General features: G+C 44.0%; 1 protein-coding gene across 11 annotated transcripts in view; it reads right to left on the bottom strand.

The window, feature by feature from the left end:
* Positions 1-13,598: 13,598 nt before the first annotated feature.
* Positions 13,599-25,129, bottom strand: part of PRRC2C (proline rich coiled-coil 2C) — a 94,133-nt gene continuing 82,602 nt past the window's right edge. For 5 of the 11 annotated variants that reach the window (XM_063133548.1, XM_063133557.1, XM_063133567.1 and 2 more), the window contains 6 exons: positions 24,567-24,779; positions 23,104-23,207; positions 22,510-22,575; positions 20,191-20,311; positions 19,030-19,266; positions 13,599-15,280 (listed from right to left, as the gene is read on the bottom strand). In XM_063133548.1, coding sequence (XP_062989618.1) covers positions 15,017-15,280; positions 19,030-19,266; positions 20,191-20,311; positions 22,510-22,575; positions 23,104-23,207; positions 24,567-24,779 — 1,005 coding nt within the window. In that variant the 3' untranslated portion in view covers positions 13,599-15,016. Of the gene's footprint in view, positions 15,281-17,504; positions 17,525-19,029; positions 19,267-19,330; positions 19,431-20,190; positions 20,312-22,509; positions 22,576-23,103; positions 23,208-24,566; positions 24,780-25,129 lie in introns of those variants that run through there. The other 6 variants (XM_063133585.1, XM_063133594.1, XM_063133639.1 and 3 more) reach the window with 5 other exon arrangements.

The following is a 25,129-nucleotide window of genomic DNA, read 5'->3' as shown; positions in this document are numbered from 1 at the left end:
TGCTAATGGTAAATGGAACCATGAAGGAATGCAACCATCAGAATGACTCTTTTACAAGTTCAGCTGGGTTCACCTTCTGAATCCATTGCTTGTGGAGATCTCTTCTTAGCCTGAGTGGAGGATTCAGGGCTGGTCATTTACTTGGTCATTTACTTGCTGAATTCATCTTCTCTGTTACTTGTACTTGAAGATGGTGCATTCATTACATAAATGCCCAATGATGGGCATTACCATAGAGACAAACTACATATTACATTGCAGGACTTGTCACAATAGCCTGGTGGGTGATGGCTTCTTCTTCTTGGAAAGCTCTCTGGCAAGGGGCCACTTTGTAGAGGGGGAAAGGGCTGCTTAACCCTTTCCCAGCAGCTGCTTCCCCACTCAAACTCCTCCCAAGTGGCCTCCTCCCTACTTCCATTGGATTCCAGGACCCTATTTATCTCAGGACCAAGATAAATAGGGGTCCAGGAAAGTAGAGTTTGTCAGAAATAAGTTAATCACCTCTTATTATTTCTATAGCATTTAGCATATACAAAACGTTACAAATAAGCGACCCAGCCTACAGACTTTCAATATGGATTCTGAACCAGATTCCCCAAAGGATAAAGTAAGAGATCTGCCCCAGGTGTAGAAAGGGGAGATATTGCCCGTCATGAGCAATTTTACTGTTCCTGCCAGCAGTGCAAAAATGGCCAGCAAACTAAGCAATGACCCTATGGAACAGTAGCCCTCTCCAAATATGCTGTCTGGGCTCATCTCCCTTGCACTCCTCTTTCTCTTCCCCCCCCACCCCCACTTGACCAGTATGAAGCACTTGCTTTGAAGGGGGTTGAAGGCACCATGTTGGCAAAGAAGGAAGGCTCCACACGCTGCTGGGTCTGACGTCCAATTGTGAGACCCAGCAAGCAGTCGCTCAAACCCAAGAATTCTCAAGGCAGAATTCTGCACTGCGTCCCCAGCTCAGAAAGCAGCTCCATTCATGCCATACCCCCTTCTCGGTTACACAGCATTTAACAACTTGTCAACAAAGTTCCTGGCTCAACATCAAGCACCATTGCCTTGACTCAGTAGTGGAAAGTGATGGCGAAAGCATTGGCCTCTCCTCATGCGTTCTAAAACATCCATGTAATTATGCTGAGGATTACCAGATGTGCCGTGTTTTAATGGCCTCTCTTTGCTCCAACCAAAACATCAAAGCACCAGACCATAGAATCATAGAATAGTAGAGTTGGAAGGGGCCTAAAAGGCCATCAAGTCCAACCCCCTGCCTTTTAATAAAACAGATGCCTTTTATTCCAAAGACCCCAGCTTCACTGTAATGCGCCCATCTTTAGAAAGAGCTGGTGTAGGACAGTGGCTCAGAGCATGAGCCAGAAGTTTCCAGCTTCAACCTCACTTCTGCTACAGACTCACAAGATAGCCTTAGGGAAGCTATTATAACTCAGTCCACATCTATGATACAGGAATAATAAGACTACCTACCATTCAAGGTAACAGCAAGGATTACAACAAAATAACACATATGATGTGCTTTTGACACTCAAAAACTAATTCTAAGTATTATTAGATGCTAAAATTGCTTGACTGGTATAGCTGGTAAAGTTCGAACAGCCTTGACATTTTCTGCAAATGTGCTTGCGGAAACCGTCTGTGTGGACATTAATAAACCCCCACCAAGCAGCGTTACTGGTGTAGTGGTCTCCTTTGCACCATGTTTCCTGCAGAGAAACATCATAGCACCATCGGCAGCAAAGAGGAGCCTAGGAAAAAGCATCTGAATTGCTGGAGATACTGCAAGCTTGGGGAACAGAAGAAGCCAGCCAAGGCAGCAGCTGGGTTTATGGTAAGGCAGAAGGTCTATTCCTGCTTCTGCCTGGTGAGGGAAAGGCTGGGCAGGTTGAGATCTCAAGTTATTACACCTCAGCAAGGAGAACACCCCTACCCACCCACCTATACCCACCCACCTATTCATTCACTATAGTTATGCAACATGTACCATCACCAGAGGGCAGGGCTGGGATCAGCCTCTGACATCCTTGGGTAGCCACTGGGCCCCAGCATCTTGACAGGGCTACTGCTGGCATCCTCAGTCCCCTATATCAGGAGGCAGGGTCTGCAAGCCACTTGCCATTTTAATTACTTGTCATGGCAGCAGTGTAGCATCACTCTGAGACAGAAATGAAAATGGTGGACTTCTAGCAACAACACTCTATTAATTTCCCACCATCCCCCTGAAGTGATGCTGTTTCAATGGCAGTGGGGGTAATTGAAATGGTGGGCAGCTTGCAGACCCAGTTGCTCTGTGCAGATCATAACATCACGACATTGTTGCCACTGCCCACCACCAGTAAATAAAGGTGCAGGGTGGGGGTGGGCACCATGGGCACTTCGCTAAGGGGTGGGGGGTGGGGCTCAAACCTGGAAAATTCTGACTAAGTGGCTATTTAGCTTCATTATTTTTTTTAGGACTTAATGAGTTCCCAGTGACCCGTTGCCCCTTCCCTAGTTCTTGTCCCCCAAAAGACTTGTGAGGTGGGTTAGGCTGAGAGTCTGTGACTGGCCCAGAGTCACCCAGTGAGGACTAGAACCTGGATCTCCCAACTCCCAGCCCAACACTTTAGACACTGGCTCTACACTGTGCTGAAAATATCAATGACCAAAAACATAACTCAGAAAAGTATTTACTCTCACAGCAACTGAGCAAACTACAAATAAAGTTTGCCATAGATGTATCCCTAAATTCTATAAATCATTCTAAAGGTAGAACTAGAGTAGGCAAAATAATAAATCTCTTCCTTATTAAGGTAATGTCCAGAGTTGGATCTTGCAAGATCCCAGAGGGAGCACCTTCCACCTTGCTTTTTAGACTCAGTTTCAATGCACACTTTCGCTGCACCTCAGTGACTCAGTTCACCCCTATCACTACGCCATTGTGGGGTAAATAACCTTCGGGGCTCCACAGTGTGTGCCAGTCAGCCACCATTTTTAATATCAGTTATTCTAGGGTTATCTGAGGGTTGTTTATCCCTCAAATAACCCATGCTGCCTTGGATCACATGACACAACAAGCCACGACACACACCTGCACCCAGTGGCTTGCATATTCAAAATGGTGGCTGCTGCATGCTCTGGAACCCAGCAGTTATTTAACCTATGGTAGCTTAGTGTTATGTACAAATTGGTCCTTTGTTGTATCCTTCCTATAAGCAGAAGGCGTTGCCTTTTCTCACAAACCTGATGTCAACTCTGACTGACTAACTGCATATGGCAGCTTCCAAAACAAAACCAAAAAATTTAGAACAGCAGGGGAATAAGTGCATAGATGGGGAAAAGAATCTCTTGGTGCCATTAAAGATTAAAATCAACTTTGAGATTGCAACATTAACAAAAAGTACATAAAAATGAATATGCTCTTATGAAAAATACACAAAACCTCAACCTTGCCAGTAAAAGGAGTTTTCAAAATCCAACAACAATCTGGTTTGGTAAACCCGTCTCATAGCCCACTTGCCTCTCCTCGCTGCCATCTGTCATTGGGAGCCATCTTTTCACACTCTGCCACTCCACACATTGGGGCCACTGAATCAATGTGCCTTCGCATCGCATAGAGCAGGGATGTTCACTCTCTCTCTACCCGAGGGACAAATTCAATCCTGGAGATGCCCTCGGGGGCTGCATTCCAGCGGGGTGGGGGGAGGGGGCAAAAGGGGCCAGGGCCAAAATACCAAACATGCCAGCATATTTTAGCTTAAACCTCTCTATGGCCAAGTACTGTCCTATGTCTCCCTATGGGCAAGTACTGTCATTTGTTTTAGTATGTCCCCTTACTGTCAGAAAGTAAGTCTTTGGAGACACACGAGAGCTGGCAAGCCACCCAATGATCAGCAGTCGAGGGAAAGGGGGCGGGGCCAGGGAGAAGGGGCCATGGCCATGATCTGGGAAAACCTGGAGGGGTGGCATAGGACCCCAGGTGGGCTGGATTTGACCTTCCAGCATGAAGTTCTATAGAGCTTTACAGAATTCAAGAAGACATGAAAGTCCCTGCCACAAGGTGCCTGTTCTTTGTTGAGGGTCATGTAAGGAAAGGGTTAAGTGTACTCAGAATTACTGTTTTTAGTCATTTATTCTTGTCCATTGTCTGTTATAGAAATGCAGAAGTACCGCTTATCTCTCCACCTGGCTGTAGGCAGGAAGCCATCTCCTGGCTCCATTGAGGCGAGAGAAGTGACCTTGAGGGCAATTTGCAACTGTGAAAGAGAAATTGGCCCATCTGGAGGGAGGGGGAGGAGTAGAATAGCAGGGGCCTTAAAAAGTCTACCAAATCTGAGGCCAGTGCCTGAGCTGAAGGACACTTGGCTGCGGGGAAGTATATTCTGTAACAAATGTTTTAGTTTGCTGGTGTGGGGTTCGGGGTTTATGTATCCATTTTAGTAGCTAATCTGATGTAAATGCTTGCCTCTTACCCTTCCTATTTTCAATAAAGGATTGGGCTTAACCCTTTCAATTTGAGAGCTGTGTGCTTTATTCCAGGATCTGTGCAAAATCCAGTGGGCAGCCGGTTTGGCTGAGTGTGGTTTCCTTTACAGGTCATATTCCCATGAGGGGTAATCTGCCAGGGAGGGCATGCGGGTGACGGGTGGGGGCCACCCTTCTCTCTCTCTCTCTCTCTCTCTCTCTCTCTCCCCCCCTTCCCATTTTTTTCTTTCTGCCCCTCCCCCCATCTCTCAAGGGAAGCTGCTTGGCTTGGTGGAAGCTTTTACCATTTGCTCTGTCCCACCCCATTCATCAAACTCCATTCTGATCTGCCAGGTGCCTCCAGGATTCTGAGCTCCAAGCTCTGCCCCTGCATCTCAGAATCCAGCTGTGCTTAGGAGACTTGGCAAGCTTACCTTCCATACCTGTAGCAGACCTAGCGTGGCCAGAGCAAGAGAATACAATTCATATACTCTTGTTCTGATGGGATTCATATGGCAACTCCTCCATAAACACTGTGAGGACTTGGTACACAAGTGTGACATCATCAAAGACTCCTACTTAGCCAATCAGAATAAACCACTGATGACAATATTGACACCTGATTGACCAGGGTGTGCATCAAGCTAGATCTATCTCTGAAGCATCGCAATTGAGGTTAATGGAGTTAAACAACCAGACTATAGTGATGTGACGGACTGGCTCCAGGGGGCACTAACATTCTTTGCCAATCCCCGCGAAAGCCTCGGAGTCTTCTGGTGCGTGTGTGAATAAAAGCATCAGGGAAAAACCAACTGAGAAGCATCTTGGAATGCAAAGAAGCAACCACCAAGTTCCACAGTCCACTGGGGGCAGAGTTTTGACACTGTGCAGTGAGTTTCTTTTGAAGGGTTTGTTACTGGGGGTTTTCTGTTGTCTCTGAAAGAAGTTTTAAACCGTAACGAGAACGTTGTTCAGATCTGTAGACAAAGTGATGTTGTTCCTAGCTTCCCTAAAGACACGTTCACACATTACCTGGCACAAAATATGGTTTGAGACACTTGCTAAAGAGCTGTGCCCAAAATGTGCTGTCTGACAAGAGTACCTGTATTTGCAAATACATATTTTACGTCCACACTTTACCTTTTTCTGTGTACAAGCAAAACGTGTTAAGGACTTAAGAAGAGCCCAAATGGATCAGTTCACAGGTCTACTATCATCCTGTCTTCCATAGAAGCCAACCAGTTGCTTCTAGGAAGCCCACAGGCAGGGCTGGAAGGCAACAGCATTACACAGGTCTACCTTCAAATTATAATGTCAGAAGCAACCAAAAGAAGTTGCCCATTTCTCTGGGCCTGACCTCCTCAGTTGGGTAAGGGTGGTGCCCTTAATGGTACCGTCACATGTTTTAACCATAACCTCTCCTCCTTACATAGTTGTTCCCCATATTGGAGGTTCAACATAAAATGGCCTCTTCTGACACATAATTATTGGGGCCTTGTGCACACTATAGAAAAATGCAGGAGGAAATAAATAAATTTATGGATTGTTTTCAGGGAATATGATGCACTAATTAAAATACAAAAGTTTTCTAGTCTCACATGGTCGCCTCCAAGCTGGTCATTAGTCTGGGGGAGGGGGACAGAGATGGGGCAGGGTCCAAATCAGGCAGGGTCAAGTTCCAGAGAAGGCAGAACAGGATCTGAGGTACCAAAGGCAGGGAAGGAAGATTTAAGTGGGCAGGAGATTGGGTTCCAGAGGAGGCAGAGGAGGATCAGAGGTCCAGATTCAGGAGTACAGTAGAAGGTGAGCCAATGCTAGGGTGAAAGGACCACAGTTGGGTAAGATGGAGGTTGCAGGCAGAGAAAGGGAACAGGAGAGTAAGCAAGGCTCTCACACTCAAGATACATTGCGTGAATTGAGAAGCAAATTGTGGAGCTAGGGCTTTATATATCTTGCTGAACCAGGATTGGGTTATAGAGTCAGAAGATAATGTTCAGTCAGGCTAGTACTGCAGCCTAGATGGCAACCTAGGGTGACCAACTACCAGGATTTTCCCAGATTTGTCCTAGTTTTTGCGCTGTCCAGGAGGGATTTTCTGTAATTTTCTATATTGTCCTGGAATGACACGCTTTCCCCTTTAAGGCCGCTATTACCATAGCAGGGGGAATGATGTGGTTCCTGGAGGCATATCATACCTCACCCCCATGCTCCAATCAGGGCTAGGAATGGCATGCTTTCTCCTCCAATCGAGGCTTTTAAGGCCCCAATTGGAGTGCAGGAGGGGAAAGGGTGCTTTTTGGGTCCTCCGGAGAGTGTGTCATAATGGCAGTCAGAGCCATGGGCACAACCTATTAGAAATGCCCTGTCAAAGTCCCACTGAAATAATGGTTGCAGTGCAAGAATACAGTATCTGGGAGCAGGGCCACCCAGACAGTGAAGAATTACATGCAATTAATGCATTTGTGGACTCGTGCGCTGCGGTGTGGCATACGGGAGGACAGGATCATGGGCTTGGGCTGATGAAACTGGGGCTCAATTCTCAGGTCAGCCTGGCCAAATTTTTAACTAGTACTCAATCTGTCAAATAGAAATAATATTTACAGAGCTGTTGCAAGTGCAAAATGAAATCATGACTATAGAGCATGCTGCACCCTAAAAATCTATTGGAAAGCTAGTTTCTGTCTTGTTAGTTTGTCACACTGGGAAGGGGGCCCTGGCATTGGCCAAACCCCAATAGCGTATGTGTTTTGGCAAAGCCTGAGCTCCGTCTATTTGAATGACTCCCATTTCCCCCCTACAGGCCAGCCACCAGTGGACTATGACCTGCCACCCTGGAGCACAGAGGGATGGATGTGAGATGTATTTGCACGCCTCCATTGAGTCCCCCCTTTTCAGATACCTCTCCTGCTTTCCCCAGTGGCGTCCGGAATGTGTCCCCAGGGGGACAGCCCTGCAGGTGTGCCTGTCACTCTGCACGATTTCACCATGGGCTGCCGTGCCATCTTGGCCAGAACTTCATGCAGTGCTTCTCGGGGAACCGGGCCTTTTCCACCCATGATCAGAGCCTATACCCCAGCCTTCTTAGCCAGAGCTCTCCAGCCCATGCCCGAAGGAGCCAGGATGCCATCTGCCTCGAAAGGTGTATTCATTCTCACCCGTGGTGGGTCTCCGCTCGGATGAATGGGAGTGGTACACAGCCTGTTTTAGGCAGCTGGACTGCCCTCTCCAGAGACCCTATGCAAGAGGCAATTGATCTAGCTGAGCACCAGCCAACACCTGGGGACTGCACTGTTTATGCTCTTGATACAAGGGGCCAGGACCTCAAAAGCCAACATGGATATTGTGTTCCTACTGGGCCAATGCACTATGCAATTTATTCATCACCGGTTTCCTTAAGCTATTTGCGACATGAAGGTGGTCACAGATTTTCTAATAATGTGCCACCAGTTCTTGTTGCGGTGCATACCAGGGAACAAGGTTCTCCACCACATGTGGAACAACTAGCCCAAATTGACCGGACCCCCACACCCTCCATCCCAGATAGCTATTTGGCCTTCTCTGGGTACTAGAATATATGTGGAGAACTTAGACAGCCTCTCTTAGCATCATAAATTAACAGACAGTTGCTGCATCAGATCCCTGGCTTGGTCTCATCATTTCATATTCCCTTTGTGTCTCATCATGTGAGCTTGGCTTTCTTCATCCTGCTCCTTTGGACCAGTTGCTTTGCATGCTTGAGCAACATTACTGGACAGATGAACTCCTGAACTGCTCACTGGAGAACTTCTACAGGAGAACAACAGCCCCCACCTCTTCTTGCAATAAAGGGGGGCATGCATGCAAACGTAGTCCCATGTAGTGTTTGTCATAACTCCATTCCTTGATCCTCCCTAAGATCTTACAGCAGTGGAGGCCACTGGCCCCTATCCCCAAAATAGGTTCAGCAGCTTGGAGAGCTCCTTTAGAGTTCCGGTTGGTTCTGACAGAAACCCAGAATGGATTCACAGCCCCACTGAAGTCAGAGGCACCAGCCTCCACTGCTTTACGGTGCTCTTGCATAACTGCAGATTAATTCAGTCCAGGTTGTCATGATTGACTAGAATATTAGTCTTACATTTTCAATGTATTGAGAAACTCTATTCTGGTTTGTTTCTTGTCAGCCTTCATGTTCTCTTACCTTACAGCAGACTTTCCCAACCTGGTGCCCTCCAGATATTTTGGACTTCAACTCCCCTTAGCCCCAGCCAGCGTGGTCAATGGCCAGGAATGCTGGGAGCTGTAGTCTAAAATAGGGAAGAGCAACTGCGGAGGTTCAAGGATCATTTTTGCCTACCTGGGCTCCCCACCCTGCAGCTGCACCGGGGATCTATTACATTCCATTTATTTATATCTTTATCCCACACTTCCTCGCAAGGAGCCCAGGACAATATTTGCACCATGGCCCTGCACCTTACATTCTAGAGATCTAAGGCCACTATTTTGTCCCATTTCTTGTGCCGCTCGTTCTGGTCCTGTCCTGTCCTTCCTCCAGAGAGCATGGGGTGGTGCCCTTTTATCCTTACAGCAACTCTGTGAGGTCAGTTAGCCCAAGGTCACCAAGTAAGCTTTGTGCCTCAGTGCAGATTTGCTCTCTACTCCCCCCACACCCCCGGTGAGCTCCCTCCATCGTCACTGAGACTTCCACTAGGAAATACAGAATTGCCTGAGAAACAGTCTGGCGCAGCGGGTGGGGTGGGTGGAGCAGCCATTCTCCCTTGCCCAAGGGAGCACGAGAGCATGACCATCCACTTCCTCCTCCAGGAACCCCTCTGACCTTTGGCATGAGATATCCCATAATCACAATGGAAGGTTCAGGGATTCGTGGTGCCCCCCCTCAAGTGCTCAGGGCTCTCAGCAGCAGCCCACAGATGCCAACCAGCCAAATCTCAGTAGACCGAGGTCATCCTCCATTCGCTAAGATGTGAACTGGGATTGATTGTTATGATTGCTTTATGGGCTTTGCTAACCACCCTGGGCTGCAACATGTCCGTGATCTCAATTCAAAGTGCTGTTTTTGTCCTTTCGGGCATTTCTACATGAGGCTTTCATCCCACACCTTTATTGAGGCTTTACTGAGGCATTGATGGTGCTATATAAATAAATAAATAAATAATAATAATTCTGCTTTCATATTCTTTACGGGATTATGATAAGCTCCTTTAGAGCTTTTTCAGATGAGCATTTTATTCTATTGAACACACGTGACTGGCTGATCTTCGCAGGTGATTTTGACAACGCAGGATCCTCCTTCTGTGTCTTTTTTCTGCTACGAAATACGACCTGGAAAAACCATCTCTTCTTGGCTGACAATAATTGGCGCAATTTCCTGCTGTGTGCAGGAGAAGCTGTGCTACAAAAACGCCCACTGAATGGGCCACGTGGTCCCTCCTTGCTTCATCTTTCTTCCCTGTGCGAAGAAAGAGGAAGCTGCTCGTCCCTGTTGTGAGACAGAAGTGGGAGGCAAAGTTTCGGTAGGGAAACATGATCCCCCCTTCTGAAAATGCTCTTGCACATGCTTTTTTCTGTGTTTTTTTCTTTCTTTCTCTGCTTTTCTATATGTTTCATTATAGAATCACTAGATGGTGCTGTAGTACAGTGAAATTGCACAATTACACAGAGGGTTTCATAGCACCATTCAAGATTGACCAGCACAGGAGATCTCTTCACGTCGCTTGCATGGGGTACCAATACCAATACAGGACAATGCCCTTCAGTCCGGCATCAGCACCTAGAGTCTTCTCCAAGCTCATGCTGGCAGTGGTAGCAAATTTCCAACTCAAAACCATTCAAACCTACCATTATCTGGATGACCTCATTCTGAGGTCCCCATTACTGACAAAGACGATCGGATCGGCAGATTACGCTGTCCTGTCTCCAGGACCACATGTTCTTAATCAAATTCAAAAAGAGACACCTTGATCCCTTCTGATCCTTAATTCACTTGGGAGCAGTTCTAGGCACTTTCAAGGGCATAATATGTTTAGCTCCAGACAGAATTTCCAAACTTGTCAGGTAGCAATGTTCCTCCTTCAAACACACTCAGCAGACCTTTTGTTTCCAGCACAAGCTTTTGGATCTCAAGATTTCTTGCCTAGGGACCCTGCCATGGGCCAGATTATACTCTGGACCCCTTCAGTAGCTCTTCCTTCCATTTCAAACCAACCATTCACAGGCGCCACATCACCATAGCTCCGTCAGTCAGAATATCCCTGCTTTGGAGGAAAGCACCGCAAAACATATTAAAGGTCACACTCATTCAAGAGCCATGTTGCATAATTGTGTCAACAGGTGCCAGCCTAGAGGGATGGGGGGCTCATTGCCAGGACCCTCCCATCCACGATCTCTGGCATCTCAAAGTCAGTCACCACAGTTGGGAGTTTCGAGTAAGTTATCTCTCCATCAAACACTTTGCTCAACACAGTCTGCGGAGTGTGTTTGAAGGAGGACCATTGCTACCTGACAAGTTTGGAAATTCTGTCTGGAGCTAAATGTATTATGCCCTTGGAAGTGCTGTACTGTTATAGGGACATGGAGGTATGCTTCCATGAGGTCTACTGAGGATAGGGAAACCCTCCTGGTGTAAAGCCTCCTTGATGTTTGCACAGACAAGAGGAGGGACAGGTTCCATGGCTTCTGTCCCTTGGAGATGAACTATTACTGGAGGCATTATCTAGTGCTTCTGGACAAACCTGGAAGAAGGGGAAGGAAGAAACCTGCTTCTGGGAGTGGAGTGAAACTCCAGAAAATATCCATGTTCAATAGTGCTAGAGTCCAGGTGTCTGGTGCTGTATGCTTCCACGTGTGAAGGAAGCATTCCAGCTTTCCTCCTGCATGTGCAGGAAGAGAGTCAGAACTGTTGGTGAGGGATCTTTAAGGATTGGGAGGGACCTGCTCTGCCATGAGTAGAGGATTGAATCTGATTTAAGACCAGAGAGGCTTTGAGAACATAAGTCCAAAATGAAGGGTTGAATGGAGACCTGAAGGTATCAAAGGAAGAAGGGGCCCTACCACATTTCCCTGTGTGAAGGAAGAGGAAGCCGCTCGTCCCTGTTGTGAGACAGAAGCAGGAGGCAAAATGTTGGTAGGGAAACATGATTCCCCCCCCCCCCCCGCCCTGGTCTGAAAATGCTCTTGCACATAGTCCCTTCATCTTTTTTAGAAGTGGGCATAGACTTTTTTTTTAGTTTCCACTACAATATCCTTAAGAGCTCTTTTCCAAAGAGGTGGGGCCCTACAAAGGGAGCAGTGTTAGTAATAAGCATTCACATTGCAGTGTTTTAACCAGAGTGAACATCTCGCCACTGCGTAAATCATGGCATGCAAGATAAAAGCTTTAAGGCTTATACAGTAGGGTGAAACTATCCAACTCATTGTTAATAATGTCCTCTACCCAAAGAAGGGAAACCCTAGTGGAAAAAGGATGCCACGGAGGAAGCCCAAAGCAGTGGCCTCGTGAGCCTTAATGCTGCTTTGGTGTACTTTTCACTAGATTCCTTAAGAGGGGTGCCCTGTCCTTTGGATTCATGGCTCCCAAGAGTAAGGCCACAGCAGCATCAACCAAAAGCACCTCAAGTTCTTTCATAACCCTCTGTGGTAAAGAATGCCTTTGTGCCAGGTTGTAGGCCTTCCTTCTTTGGAGGGGGTGGGGGCATTCCATTTAGCTTTAACCAGTTTTTCCAAAAGATGAAGGAAAAGTGGGCTCATGGTTAGGTAGCTTCAGCTCTGGAAACAAGGCATCACTTCTAAGAGGTTTGGTTGGTTCTTGGCCAGCAGGAAACAGATGGGTAAAACATGGTCTGTTCCCACTGTAGGAAGAATTGCTTATGTGCCCTGGCGAAGACCTCTAGGTTGACGTCTGAATTGGTCTCAAGTGAGGCAGGAACAGGAGAGAGGACACACAATCCTGCATGTTCTGGTTCTTGGGTGTGTGTGTGTGTCTGCCACTATCGACGTATGTGTTTGCGTTTGCCTAGATGAAACAGACCCTCTGGATAGAACCCTCAAGACCTGAAGCAGCAGCAACCCACAACTCTTCTGATTCAAGTGGAGAAGCTGCTTTACGCGCAGCAGTTTGGGTCCATGCAACTTTAATGGCGTCACTGACTTTTCTTTTTTCCTTTCCAGATGTGCAGCTTTACTTGTTTGTTGGAGCCATCTTGTGTCAAAAGAAGAAAAAGCCAAGTGAAGGAAAAACAAAAGTTCCCTTGCTTTTTATTTTTTTAAAGCACAGAACAGAAAAACTGGAAAAGGAAAGAAGACAAAATTCAAGGTTTGCAGAGACAAAAAAGAAGACAAGAAAGTAGAGTTAACACTAATTTTATTAGTGATAACTCAAAATTTGCATCTCTTATCTCTTTGCATCTCCTTTGTGCAACTTACTGTTCCTTTTTGCTCTCTTTGGACAACATTGCCATTTTCTGCATGAAGTCTTCTCACTGTTCCCTTGACAGTGCTCGTTAACCGTGCTGGTGGCCTCTTGGACTTGGTGGCACTTTTCCTGACCTGTAGTATACATTCAGGTGGAGCTTCTACCACTGTAGTTTTGAGTAACTCCAAAGCACTCTGAAGACTTGACCCGCTTGACTTTCCTTTTCAACTTACTCCTTGGCAATTTCCCACGTACATGAAATTAAATTTCACAGCAGTGGTCATTGTTTCCAGTCAGCTCAATACTCACATCTTGCATTAGTTCTTGGGCACCACGATTATTCCATGGTCACCTGCCCTCTGTTGGTTCTATGGCACAGTCATTTAGGGCATTCACTTTAGCTCTCTGTCACGACTGGAATATACTTTCCCTTTTGGATGCCTCTCTCATTTCATCCTCCGTTTCACCATTAAGATAGCATGCCTGCAGTATTAAATTACTTTTGGGGCCTGGCATAGTCACCCACAGTGGTTCCATGGAGGAGTTTGCCCCCTTTTGAGGTTTCTAGTTTGACACTATGTCCTTTTTGACATACAGAGCAACACCAGATCAACTGTGTCCTTCCTTGCCCTTCCTAGAGGTAGTTTTCCAAAGCTACAGGGGTGTACCTGGTTACAATGGGATCTGAATTTAGTTAGGTAACAAAGTATGACATTCCCAAGTGTTTTATGTAGAGAATATTTTATTAGTTTCTGTAATCAAACCCATGTAAATAAGACCTTACATATTTAATACAGTGCGTTACCCCTGTACAAATGAAAAAAAAGTTTAAACATTTCTAGACCAATATGGCTGTTAATTTCTGTACAATGCCAACTCACAGTACAAGTGGATATCTTTTCCCCAAAGCTGACATCACAGCTAAGTTTCCAAAAAATTCAAATTATAATATTTATATAAAAAAGAACCAATAGCATTTCACTAGGCATCAATAGCAGCAACAGACCTTTCCAGCTTCTGTGGTCGTTTGAACAAAATTATACATATTAGACTTTTAGTTCATTCCTTGTTCCAGAAGAGTGTTGGGGAAGGAAAGAGGAAGTAAAGGAAACTGATGTGGCATGTGGTGCTCTTATTATCTTCCAACTGTTGCCTGAAAAGTCTAGAGTAACGTCATTAAAACAGCTCTGCTATAGCACAATCACAACTACATATCCTAAGCAGGTATGGGGTATTTTACATTCACAGAAGTTATCATACAGTACTCTCCTACAGCTATACTACTAGAAGGATACAATTAAGAAGGCATTATTTGACTTGATTCTATTTCCCAGCACACAGTGAGCAGGAAGGAGGTGCGATGCAGCTGATATAAGAATGCGCCATTTCAGAGGATGCTCTCTTGAGGCACAAGGTCAAGTGCTTGTTGTTCTATACAGACATAAGCTGAAAACCGTTTGAAGACCAAAGACTTCTTTCCCCCTAAGCCCTACTGAGCTACAGCTCAATGTGACTGGCAATGCAACTCCGAAGGGGAGCGTCTTGAATTTTGCATTTCTGGTGTTATAGGGGTCAAATTAAGGTATTTTTCCGGCTGAATTCAGCACTATAAGAAACCATAGCAGCAGTCACACCCTGCCTTTTAGGGACGTCTGACACAGAACATCTACGGAACAAAATGGGGTGTGTGCATGTATGTGTGATTAAACTGCTCTGTGACTCGCCAATTGTCTTAAATTTTCTGGGTTCGTTGTTAAGGACCAACATTCTCTTAGGCCGCTGAGCAACATAAAACCAAAGACAGTTCTGTCCAGCATGGCCTTCTCCCATCTGCCTCTCTTCCCCAAACGAAACAGCAGCAAACAAACAGGAGAGTGTTTACCTTCGGCAAATAAGATGCCTCAGAAGCATTATTTTTCATTTTGCATCCTTGGAAAGCAGAGAGGTGCTTCTATTCAGAAAGATCACGCTCATTCATGCGGTGGCATGGAAGCTACAAGCTCCAAGATCCCTGGACCTTTCGAGCCTGTAGCCGTTCACGTCTGCGTCTCTTTAGGCCACTCATAGCCTTGGAGGAACACGCCTTGCCCTTTGGGCTACAGGCCTGTGCTGCTGTCATTTTACTCCCCATATTGGCATAAATGGGCACAGCACTTATGATTTTGTTTCTTCTGTCTTGATGGCCTGAGGTTTGATTGGTCCAGTTCTAACAGGCTTGGGTGCTGTTGTAGCTGCAGCAGCACACTGCTTCTCCTCCACTTTGTCCTGACATGCTCCTGAGGAGGAGTCTGCCATTGCCTCAGGGGTTTTATTCCCATTGTCACCCACTTTCTGTATTTTGCTTCCAGGTGGTTTGTTCTGTTGCTGCTCAGAGAAGAATCTCTGTGTGGACTGAAGGACTTCTGCTCTTTGCTTTGCCTTAATAAAAAAAGAAAGAGGTTTTAAACACAGCACAGGCCAGAAATAAAAGCTAATTATCCTGTGCTCACACTTTTAAAGAGCCCCAGTCAAGATTCTCCAAAATGGAATATTGTGCTACATGTTATAGTAACTTATACACCTTGGAATTTCTCCCTTAATGTACATAGTTACCTGAATGCCAGGCAAAATTGTTCATTATGATGCTTGGTATTCTGAATTCCTTTAGATCTAGATCCCACTAGAAGTAATACTGGGGCCAGAATACCATCTAGTCTGAACCCCAGCTCCAGATCAAGCAGCATCAAATAACTCAAGCAAGACAGTCGAACCACATGCTATAGCAGCAGAAGACATTACCCACCCTGGATACTACCAGTCAGACCTGCGAGAATTTGTTACGATACCAATAGGGCTTGCCAAGAGAAAACTTGTCTTAAATCCTTCCACTGAACTGGATGGTTGAGAATAAGCAATTGTTAATGTTTCTGTGAATTAGTCTCACAATAGGTTTCTGCATATTCTCTACCTAGCACAGAAGCTTTGCACAGAAGCTAAAGCAGCTCTGCTTGGGAGTTCAAGAAGATTCATGTAGCTGGGACACAATGCTGAACATCACTGAGAACCAGTAGCAACTACCATTAATACACAAGACATACACACCAGGCCTACTGAGGCCTTAGTGCAACTCTACATTTCCCTCAACTATATTAACAAGACAATGTCAGCCACTGTCTCACCCTGTTTTTCTACTTGTGTTGAGGGCACATAAACTCCATAAATAATTCTGCACAATCAGACCCTCTAAACCAGCGGTTCTCAACCTGTGGGTCGGGACCCCTTTGGGGGTCGAATGACCCTTTCACAGGGGTCGCCTAAGACCATCGGAAAACACATATTTCCGATGGTTTAGGAAACTGTATTGACTGAACTATGTCATGTATCATCTTTTGTATTATTAAAGCTATTGTTATGTATTATTTTCATTAGCAAACCATCCCATGACAATGGATCATGTAGAGAAGAACGAAAATAATTTTATGGTTGGGGGTCACCACAACATGAGGAACTGTATTAAAGGGTCGCGGCATTAGGAAGGTTGAGAACCACTGCTCTAAACAATCCTATAAAGGAGAGAAGAATTTGATTTTTGAATACATTAAGATGTAGACCTGTTTGCGTGATCACCACAGCCCACAATGTCTTATTTAAACCATGGTGGGTTGTGATGTATGCGGGCAGCCATTTTGAATATTCAACCCCTGGTGGGGTGTGTGCCACGTTTGTCATGCCTTCTAAACGAAGACAGCAGGGCTTGTTTGAACAAGCCTCAAATAACTCATGTTTTGTTGTAGGATTGCCTGTGGCCCTCGTTCTCCACCCACTGACTGGATTCACGTGACATGACAACCATCATGGGTAACTAGCCATGCTGGGTTGTCGCGTCGTCCAAACGCACACTGGCTCCTGCAGGGTGGCTTGTTATAGCCATCTCCACAAATGCCCAAGCAGCGCCTTGGAGTGACTATCTCTAACACCTTTTTAAAAAAAACGGTCCCAGAAAATTGCACGGATGTGTTTGCCATTTTGGAGGGGTGGGGGTTGATCTTTTGCAAGTGCGATCTTATGGAAGGCCCATATGTGTAATCTTGCCTGGTAAATTCCCGTGTATATTTCAGTCGTCAAAAGGAGCAGTGAAATGTAGTAGGTAATATATATGAAAATTGCCAGGGACCAATTGCCAAGTTGTCAATTGAAAAACACTGAAAAGTGTGGGAAAGCAGCAAAGGTAGGTGCACCAAAAGGAGGTGGGGGACACACAATATCTCCCCCCACCCCCTTGGTAATGTGATTCTGTCGCTTCTAAATACTGGACTGACAATTGCTCATTTTTGAGGCTCCAATTTTATTTTATTTTTTAAAAAAGACTGTGGCAAACGAAATGATCGGAGCAGCGGGAAGGAGAGACAAGTTAGGTTCTGCTGCCAAGAACAGCTAGACGGCTGAGTGGGAAAGTGGGGAGAACAAGTCACGGCGAGTCCGATAATCTGTAGGGCCCCCACACCATGGGCTGTGTTGTTTATTCGCAGGGTGGCTTAACTTGACATGCGAACGCGGCCACAGAGCGGGAGCCCGCCTCCACTGCAACTTATTGCTCCCCCTCAGTCACCCTGTCAGGGCACGCAGCATTGCTCCAGCAGTATCTTAACAGATTTCAGTGCTTTCATTTTCCTCCCATAAAATCTACACAATGTAAGAGAAGTGCATGCCACACTTTGAAATATTTCCAAGTATTCCGATAATAATTTCAATTGTAACATAAAACACACTCTTCAATTTACTGATTTCCCCCCTAACCAAACATTTCAGTTCAACTACTTTTGACGATAAGAAAACTCTTCAGTTATTTATACAATATGAAACATTAACATGACATAACATAGCTTTAGATAAACATGCTAAATTATCTCTCTATACATTGAAGAGCAGTGGAAATAACCCATGGTCTATTATACAGTTACTTGAGAGCTGTTTCACCCTCAAACAACTTCATTTTGTTAGTCTGCTGTTTTTGTTGCTTCTGCTGATTGAATACTGCATTTTATTTGTATTTGACATTTAATCTATCCCCTGGGAGTTTGGTAAACTGAAGTTCAGCATACAAATGTTCCAAAATTAAATATATTGTAATTGGTTTTTTTTAATGTATTTGTTTTAACTAAGGATTATATCCAATGTTAGTCCTGCTTAGAGTAGACCCACTGAAATGAATGGGACTTGACGCTCTGCTGACCTGCCTTATTCCAGAAACAAGCGTTTCTGCTTGCTCCGAGAAGTGCTAAATCTCTATTGCACTTGCAGTCTAGCTTGCAGAATGGAATTGATGGGACCGGGCAATTGCCTGTTGGATATCACCCTAAATTTTTATTTAATTGATTCTTATTACTGTTAGCACCCTTGAGCAATTTTCTTTGTGGAAAGGTGAGGCATAAATTGTATATGCGTTCCTTCTACCCTGCCCTCCCCCCCCTGTAAAGACCTCCAACAATGACTTTGACAAATAACAGAACCCATTTAATAGAAGTGCTGGCTATTGTGTTGACTAAACACACACAAACACACATTTATACATCAAAGAAAAACAAAACAAAATACAAGACCCACCATCAAAAAGTACAGGTCTTAGTTTCAGGGAAACACTTTCTTTTGAGAGTGAAAAGAATAGGAAATCTTAAGGACGTTCTACCCTAGCTAACATTCAATTGGTCTTCGAGATTTCAGATTTCCTTTGACCTTATGGTATCCCCAACAGACTTCACATCACAACTCTAACCTAAGGGGAAGAGTGTCTTCTTTCATCCAGAAGGGTCTCCAAGTGCTTTTCAATGATGTCATGCAGTGAAATACAGCTATGCATGGGTGATTCTAGTTATTTAAGAGTTTTGTATGATTAAAAAAAGATAAAGTTATAGAGAATGAGTGTAATCCCCAGGTAGTGGACTGCATCCAATATATGCAGGTGAATTTTTCAAAGTACTGGAAGCATAGCAGTTCATTGGGTTCCTGCTTTCTTTTAATGCTTAACTACTACTACAGGAGCTATCTGTGATGCAAAATTTGAATTTGAGTTCCTATTTGGCCATTGCAGAAAGGGACGTCTGCATCTTAAGCAAAGAGTAGTATCTTGCCTTGTGAGCTGTTAAGACTGAACTGTGGTTAACACAGCATGGCCATCCAAAAATACTAACCTTCATGTCTTGTTCAGCCTTCATCGCAGCCTGGGCCTGATTGCCTCTGACTCCAGAGAGTGATCCACAAGGACCCCTGGCCACATGTGGCATACGAGGGTGGCTCAAAAGGCCTGTGGTCATCTGAGGTGGCATCTGACTAGCCAGTGCCATTGGCGGCCTCTGAACAGGCGCTGGGAAGGTGTTAGTATGTGGGGCTCTTACCAATGAAGGGACCAGGTTAGGCTGAGAGAGGATCTATGTGGGGGAAAAAACAACAACAACAAAAAGAGAGACATTTAGCCGTTAGCAAGTTGCCAACCTGATCACATGGTGGCTTCTCTGAAGGGAGCATGCCTCTTCTATCAATCACTGCCAAGTAGTGGGTGCATTTTTCCTGTTATGGTCATGTTTGGGGAACTCTAGGGGGAAAAATCCTAAGATGTGAACTATGTTTAAAAATTGCCTTAGCACATCAAAGACCAAAATGGGCCGGGTGAGGGAAGGGTATCCTCAAATATATCAAGATGCAGGAACTGCTTCCAAATAAAATCTAGCACTCTCAAATATGATGTGCAATATTCCAGAGTCAAAAGTATAGACCTCTCCCTATGAGGTGCTTTATAGCAATTGAGCTTTTGAAGTACTGTCCCTTTTAAAGGGTACTGATTTAAAAATATATAGTCATTTTGGAATATTGTTTCATAGCTGCATTTCAGGTAAGAGGCTAAGGGCACACAATTCACTAGGAATTTCTGTGCAAGCCTCAATGAAATAAGTGGAGGCTGTGTCCTTTGTCCCTTTGCACAAATCCCAGTCTTTCCAGTGACGCCTGGACAGGAGACATTCCTGGTGCATTGTGCCCTAAATGTCAGTTGGAGACCTGAGGCGCACACTGGGACCCTTCTCTCATACACTATTTTCCCTTTCAAATGTTTAACACTCAATTGTAGCGAGAGCTGTGCGGAGAAGCCTGTCCAATTCCTCAACTTCAGGAGCACAGACGTTATTGAAAGCAAATTATTTTCATCCAGATACCAGTTTGCTTACATGAAATAGATTTACATTTACGGAAAGCACATTTAATCAAATAACTGAGATTCCCGCATTTAGGGGTCTTGATCTGGAACAATTACACATGACAAATCCCAGCCTGTCGGCAGAAAGCCTATTGCTGCCCACCTGGGGTGCGAACTGAGGAGGAAACGGTTGGGTCATTCTCACAGCTGCCGACTGAAACTGCTTCTGGTAGACAATGGCATTCATTTTATTGGACTGATTGTTCGGACTTGTAGAAGCAGCCCTTAGAGAGAGAACATTTAAAGTCAGTTAATATATTGAGTTTCTCACCAGGGATACCTTTTGTTTATAATTTTCATACGCTACCTGAATCGAGAAGAAAAACAACTGGATATTACTTAAGTAAATGCTGTTTGCACCCAACACAGGGAAACTGTATTGTACATCACTGTTATTGTACAAAGATATGAAAGACATGTTAAATTTAAGTTTAATTCCCTACCCCCATTCACACAATGGGAACAATTAACATCAGTTACATGTACTTCAGTAATACTTTTGTAATTTCTTCTAGATTCAGATGAATATGCACGCAGCTCTCCTCCATGCATGCAATTCTTCAACCTAATGCAAGTTTTGGCTTAAGAAAAAGATATACAGTTGTCACATTACAGACAAACAGAGTATATTGTGAACACTCTATTTCTGAACAAATAGCAATTTGTGTAGGGTATTTAACTAACTAAAGAAACCTGACAAATTTGATGGTGAAATAGTCTTAAATCTATAAGACATTGATTTGAATTTCCATAATTCAAATAACTCCATGCCCGCCTCAAGAGTTCTCTTCTTATTGCAACAACTGAAGTACAAATGGACTTGATAGCAGTCCTAGTTCTTGGGTACTTTTGTGCCCCAAATGTTTTTGCGCATGGTTTTGCTTCCTGAACTCGTTGTTCCTTTCTGTTTGAAGAGGCCTGTAGCACAGAAACTTTTCTGAGCACTAGTTTTGGTTTCTCCCTCAGCAGAGCCAGCATGGTTTGTTGTTGCTTATGGTTTGTTGTTAGGTTAACTCTGGGTTCTTTATCCTATAAACAACCCAGAGTTTCCAGCTTTGCACATCACAGAACAACTCAGGAATGGGGCATTGCTGGGCTGTTAATTAAAAGTGGAAACGCTGAGCACGCGCACCTTGCATGCTCCACTCACACCTGCAATTCCTGGATTAAATAACCCAGGAAATACCGCCATGACATGCGAATGGGGTAATTGTCAGTTGACAGTAATCCCAACCCTAGAGATATTACTTGTGTAGAAAAATGTCAACGTCTTTACTGGCACAGAGGATTTTTCCCATTAGATCTAGACAACTGGTAGTGATAAGGTATCTTGAAATTAATAGGCATTGTTCAATAACATAACAAAAGACTTTGAGGTTATACTCTTTGGATAGAGCCAACGAGATGCGTGATAACATCCAGCACCTCTGGTACAATACTGGTGGTTTAACCTCCTGAGCTGCCACCGTATTTGGCAGTGTTAATCACTGGGGGCAAAGTGTAGCTATATAAAAATGTCTTGAGCAATTTGGACATCTGTGCTATCCAAACTTCCTGTAACTTTGGCACATGGCTTTATTCTAAGGGAAAAACAAAAGCTAGCCCTTCAAATGCTACATAGCACCATCCACTCTAACGACCACTGATTTAGTATTTAGTGTGCTTTAAAACTCAATTTCTACCTCTGCTAACAATAGACGGGATCCAATGAATCCTGAAACTAGTTATGTAAGCTAAAGGGGGACTTTTCTTCCTCACCCCCCCACCCCACCCCAAATGCTGTATGGCAGGCAGCTTTTGACACAGTGGGGGACTTCAAAGGGCAATTTGCAAAATGGCATGAAGATCAGGAGTTCAAAGCAAAATAGTTGTTCTACTATATGACTGCAAGTCTCTTATGAGAGCCTAGGCAGCTCTTTGGATCCCATCCAACTACTATCTTTCCCCCCCCCCCACCTATTTTTGTCTTCCATGGAAGCAGTGCTTTCCAAAAAAATGCAAGAAAGAGAGGCGTGTCTTACTACTGTTTTTTCTTCCTTTCAAAGAGAGATATTCCATTTCATTTTGTCTCAGGGGAGTTTGTGCAACCTGAAGTTCTAGTACAACACTGGCTATAACCAATCTTTGCTCCTCCAATCTAAAACTAAACACTTGATAATCCTATTCAGAGGTATTCCCAATTGCTCCGTGATTGTTTAATCCAAGCAATATTCAGAGTTTAACCAAGATTCAATGTATAAACTACATAGAAAAATACATAATGAAGTGAAAAAAGTTGTTCTAAGCAGCATCCTATTCATAAAATTCAGAACATTTCACCAAATAGTGTAAAACTTTTATTGGCAGCATACAATATCCAAATCATTGTCAATAGCTTGTTGGCATTCATGCATATTTGAAGCACAATCCTACAGAAACACACCTGTGCAAGTTCTGCTGAAATAAATGGAAATTTGGCATGTGTGCAGCCATTCTGTCTTCATATTTCCTGCAAAATAAATTGCCCTGATTCCAAACATGTCCCCCTTTCTGTCTGAATCCAGAGCAGAACAATTATTGATACTGTCTCTCTACTAGAAAGAAAATGAAATACCAAGATGAAACCTGAAGTGAATGATGGCAAAAGGAGGCCAGAACGTCTACTACTGTTGGCATTCTAAAAACCATACACATTCCAGCCCATGTACTCTCTACATTATTATTTTCTTAAAAAAAGAATGCCAGGGCATTTTTGGAGTCAAAGATGGGTGGCATGATTTTTTGTTCCATATTGTTAAGATGCTTGTCCTCCAACGTGAAACATTATTGCCTAGCCAACGTTCTGCACAAATGACTATTTTAAAATTAGAAATGTTTCTCCAAACTGCAGCCTTTATTTATTTAGCATTTTCTACTGGTTTTCTGTTGCCAAGGTGGCACCGTTACATTAATGTTTAATTCAGTACTGGTATTTTATATATATATTGGACTCCATTACAAGTCTACAAAGCTGACTTGTTTGAAATGACTTGTTTACCGGAAGGGACTAGAAGTTGGAGTGGTGCTTCGTCCAGGAACTGGAGGTGTGCTTGGCTTAACATCAATGCCACTTCCAAAGGCTTTCAGGTCCATTTCTGACATCTGAAGAAAACAACACGTTTAGTCATGAATGCAACACTGATATCCTCCATCAAGGATCCAACCATCGTCTTTTAACACAGTTACATCTTTACAAGGCCTTTACTGCAGTGGGGATAAAAGCTGACCTACAATTTTCATATTTATTCTGAAATATCTAAAGAAAAGCAGTCATTTGGATGTATCAGGATTTATAGTCCTATATGCATGCAACTTAATTAAATGTTCAACAGTTTAAACAGAGCAGGACGCAGTTCTAATATGCTGTCAATTGCCAGTAGACTACACCGCACCTCCTGCACAGTGAATAAAGGTGATGTGAGCCAACCAACTGTTAACTTGAGAGATAGCAAGAAAACATATCTTTTTCCCTCCGACAGAGAGAGCGGCAGTAATGCATAGTGTGAGTTGGCAACTCAAAACCACTATACTCACAATTTGCACACTTCCCTCCCCATATCCAAAAAGAAAATTAAGTAATCTTTCATGGGTATTATTCATCTTACGTGATTCAAAAGGCATGGAATGAAGACTTATAAGACTAATATATGCAGACACAGATACTTTTACATATGCACAAATACAGCCAGACTTGCATGCATACATACATATAGAACTAAATAGTCTCTACGGCAAAATACACACACCAAAAAACCCCAAACCACAGGACTCCCTTTGAGCACACATAAAAGGGAGGCCACCTCTTTCTGGGACCCTCAGTCATTTCCCTGTACAGACTTCATCATAGAGCATTGTTTCCACATTGTAAACACCCCTCCACTTATCCTATTAAACAAAACAGAGAATGTCATTGGCTTAATACATACCTGGCATAATTCAGCCAAAGATTTTAGCTCCCATTCATTTCAATGAGAGAATTAGGAATGTGCTTCGCACTCTCCCACTGAAGTTTGCAGGATTTAAAGTTCTTAACTTTGGCTGGATAGTGACAAAGTCTATAAATGCATTATTATGCTGTTACAGTATTTTGTTGGGTCCTCCAGAAGACTAATGCCCAACACAAGCCTAACAACACAACATCTGTCTTTTCCAGTGTCCTCTCTATACTCACCCATCTCTCAGTCTACCTTGGCCATCTGTGTGGACATACGGATGGCACTGGAGGTTAGGGAAGGTAAGTAGCCAGCAACTAAGCACAATGACAACTGTGAATTGTCTCACCAGTGTATTAATTTTAAACTAATTCTATAACGGTTCAATATTTTCCATTTGCTATTCTCACTTAATTTGGTTTCAGTATTGCAAGGATTAAGACATTTCCTTTTGAAACTATTGCCATACCATAGACAGTTGGCACATAATGTGCACCACTTACAGCAAAATCAGTGCAAATGCATTTACCTTCCCAGTTATAATGCCATGCTGAGTTCCAGCTGGAATTAGTCCTCTGAAAGGTTGACCCACTTGTCCTGGCCGACTCAGACTTTGAGCCGGAGGCTGTGGTTGTGTATGCTGCAACTGAGGTTGGAGGGACTGTGGAAGAGCAATTAAAGGCTGACCAGCTGTTCCAAAGTTGGGCAAAGAAAGTTGTGATCCTGGTATAGGTACTGTCATCTGAAGAAAAATATGAGAATGTATTAGGCATATCGGTGCCTCAATAACGTAAGTTCATCAAAACAAAACTGTCACTCTTGAACTCTGGTGAGCAGGATGTACATTTTGCTAATACATTTCACAGCTATTCTCTCGTGCATCTGAAAAGAAACAATGCCCACATTTCTATCCATTGGGGTTGAAGAGGAAAAAAACCTGAGAATATGTGGGCAGAATCTATTATTCAGAAACCAAGCTGGAGCTCAACAGTGTCCTTAGTAAATAGAATTCTCCCTCCTCTCCTTCCCCCATTATCTTTCCTTTTCCTTATTGTCATCATAATTCCTCTGAACATGCAGGATTTGGGTTTC

This window comes from Elgaria multicarinata, chromosome 1 (assembly GCF_023053635.1).
Source record: "Elgaria multicarinata webbii isolate HBS135686 ecotype San Diego chromosome 1, rElgMul1.1.pri, whole genome shotgun sequence".
NCBI classification, from domain to species: Eukaryota; Metazoa; Chordata; class Lepidosauria; order Squamata; family Anguidae; genus Elgaria; species Elgaria multicarinata.
This window is presented reverse-complemented; position numbering and strand designations above follow the sequence as displayed.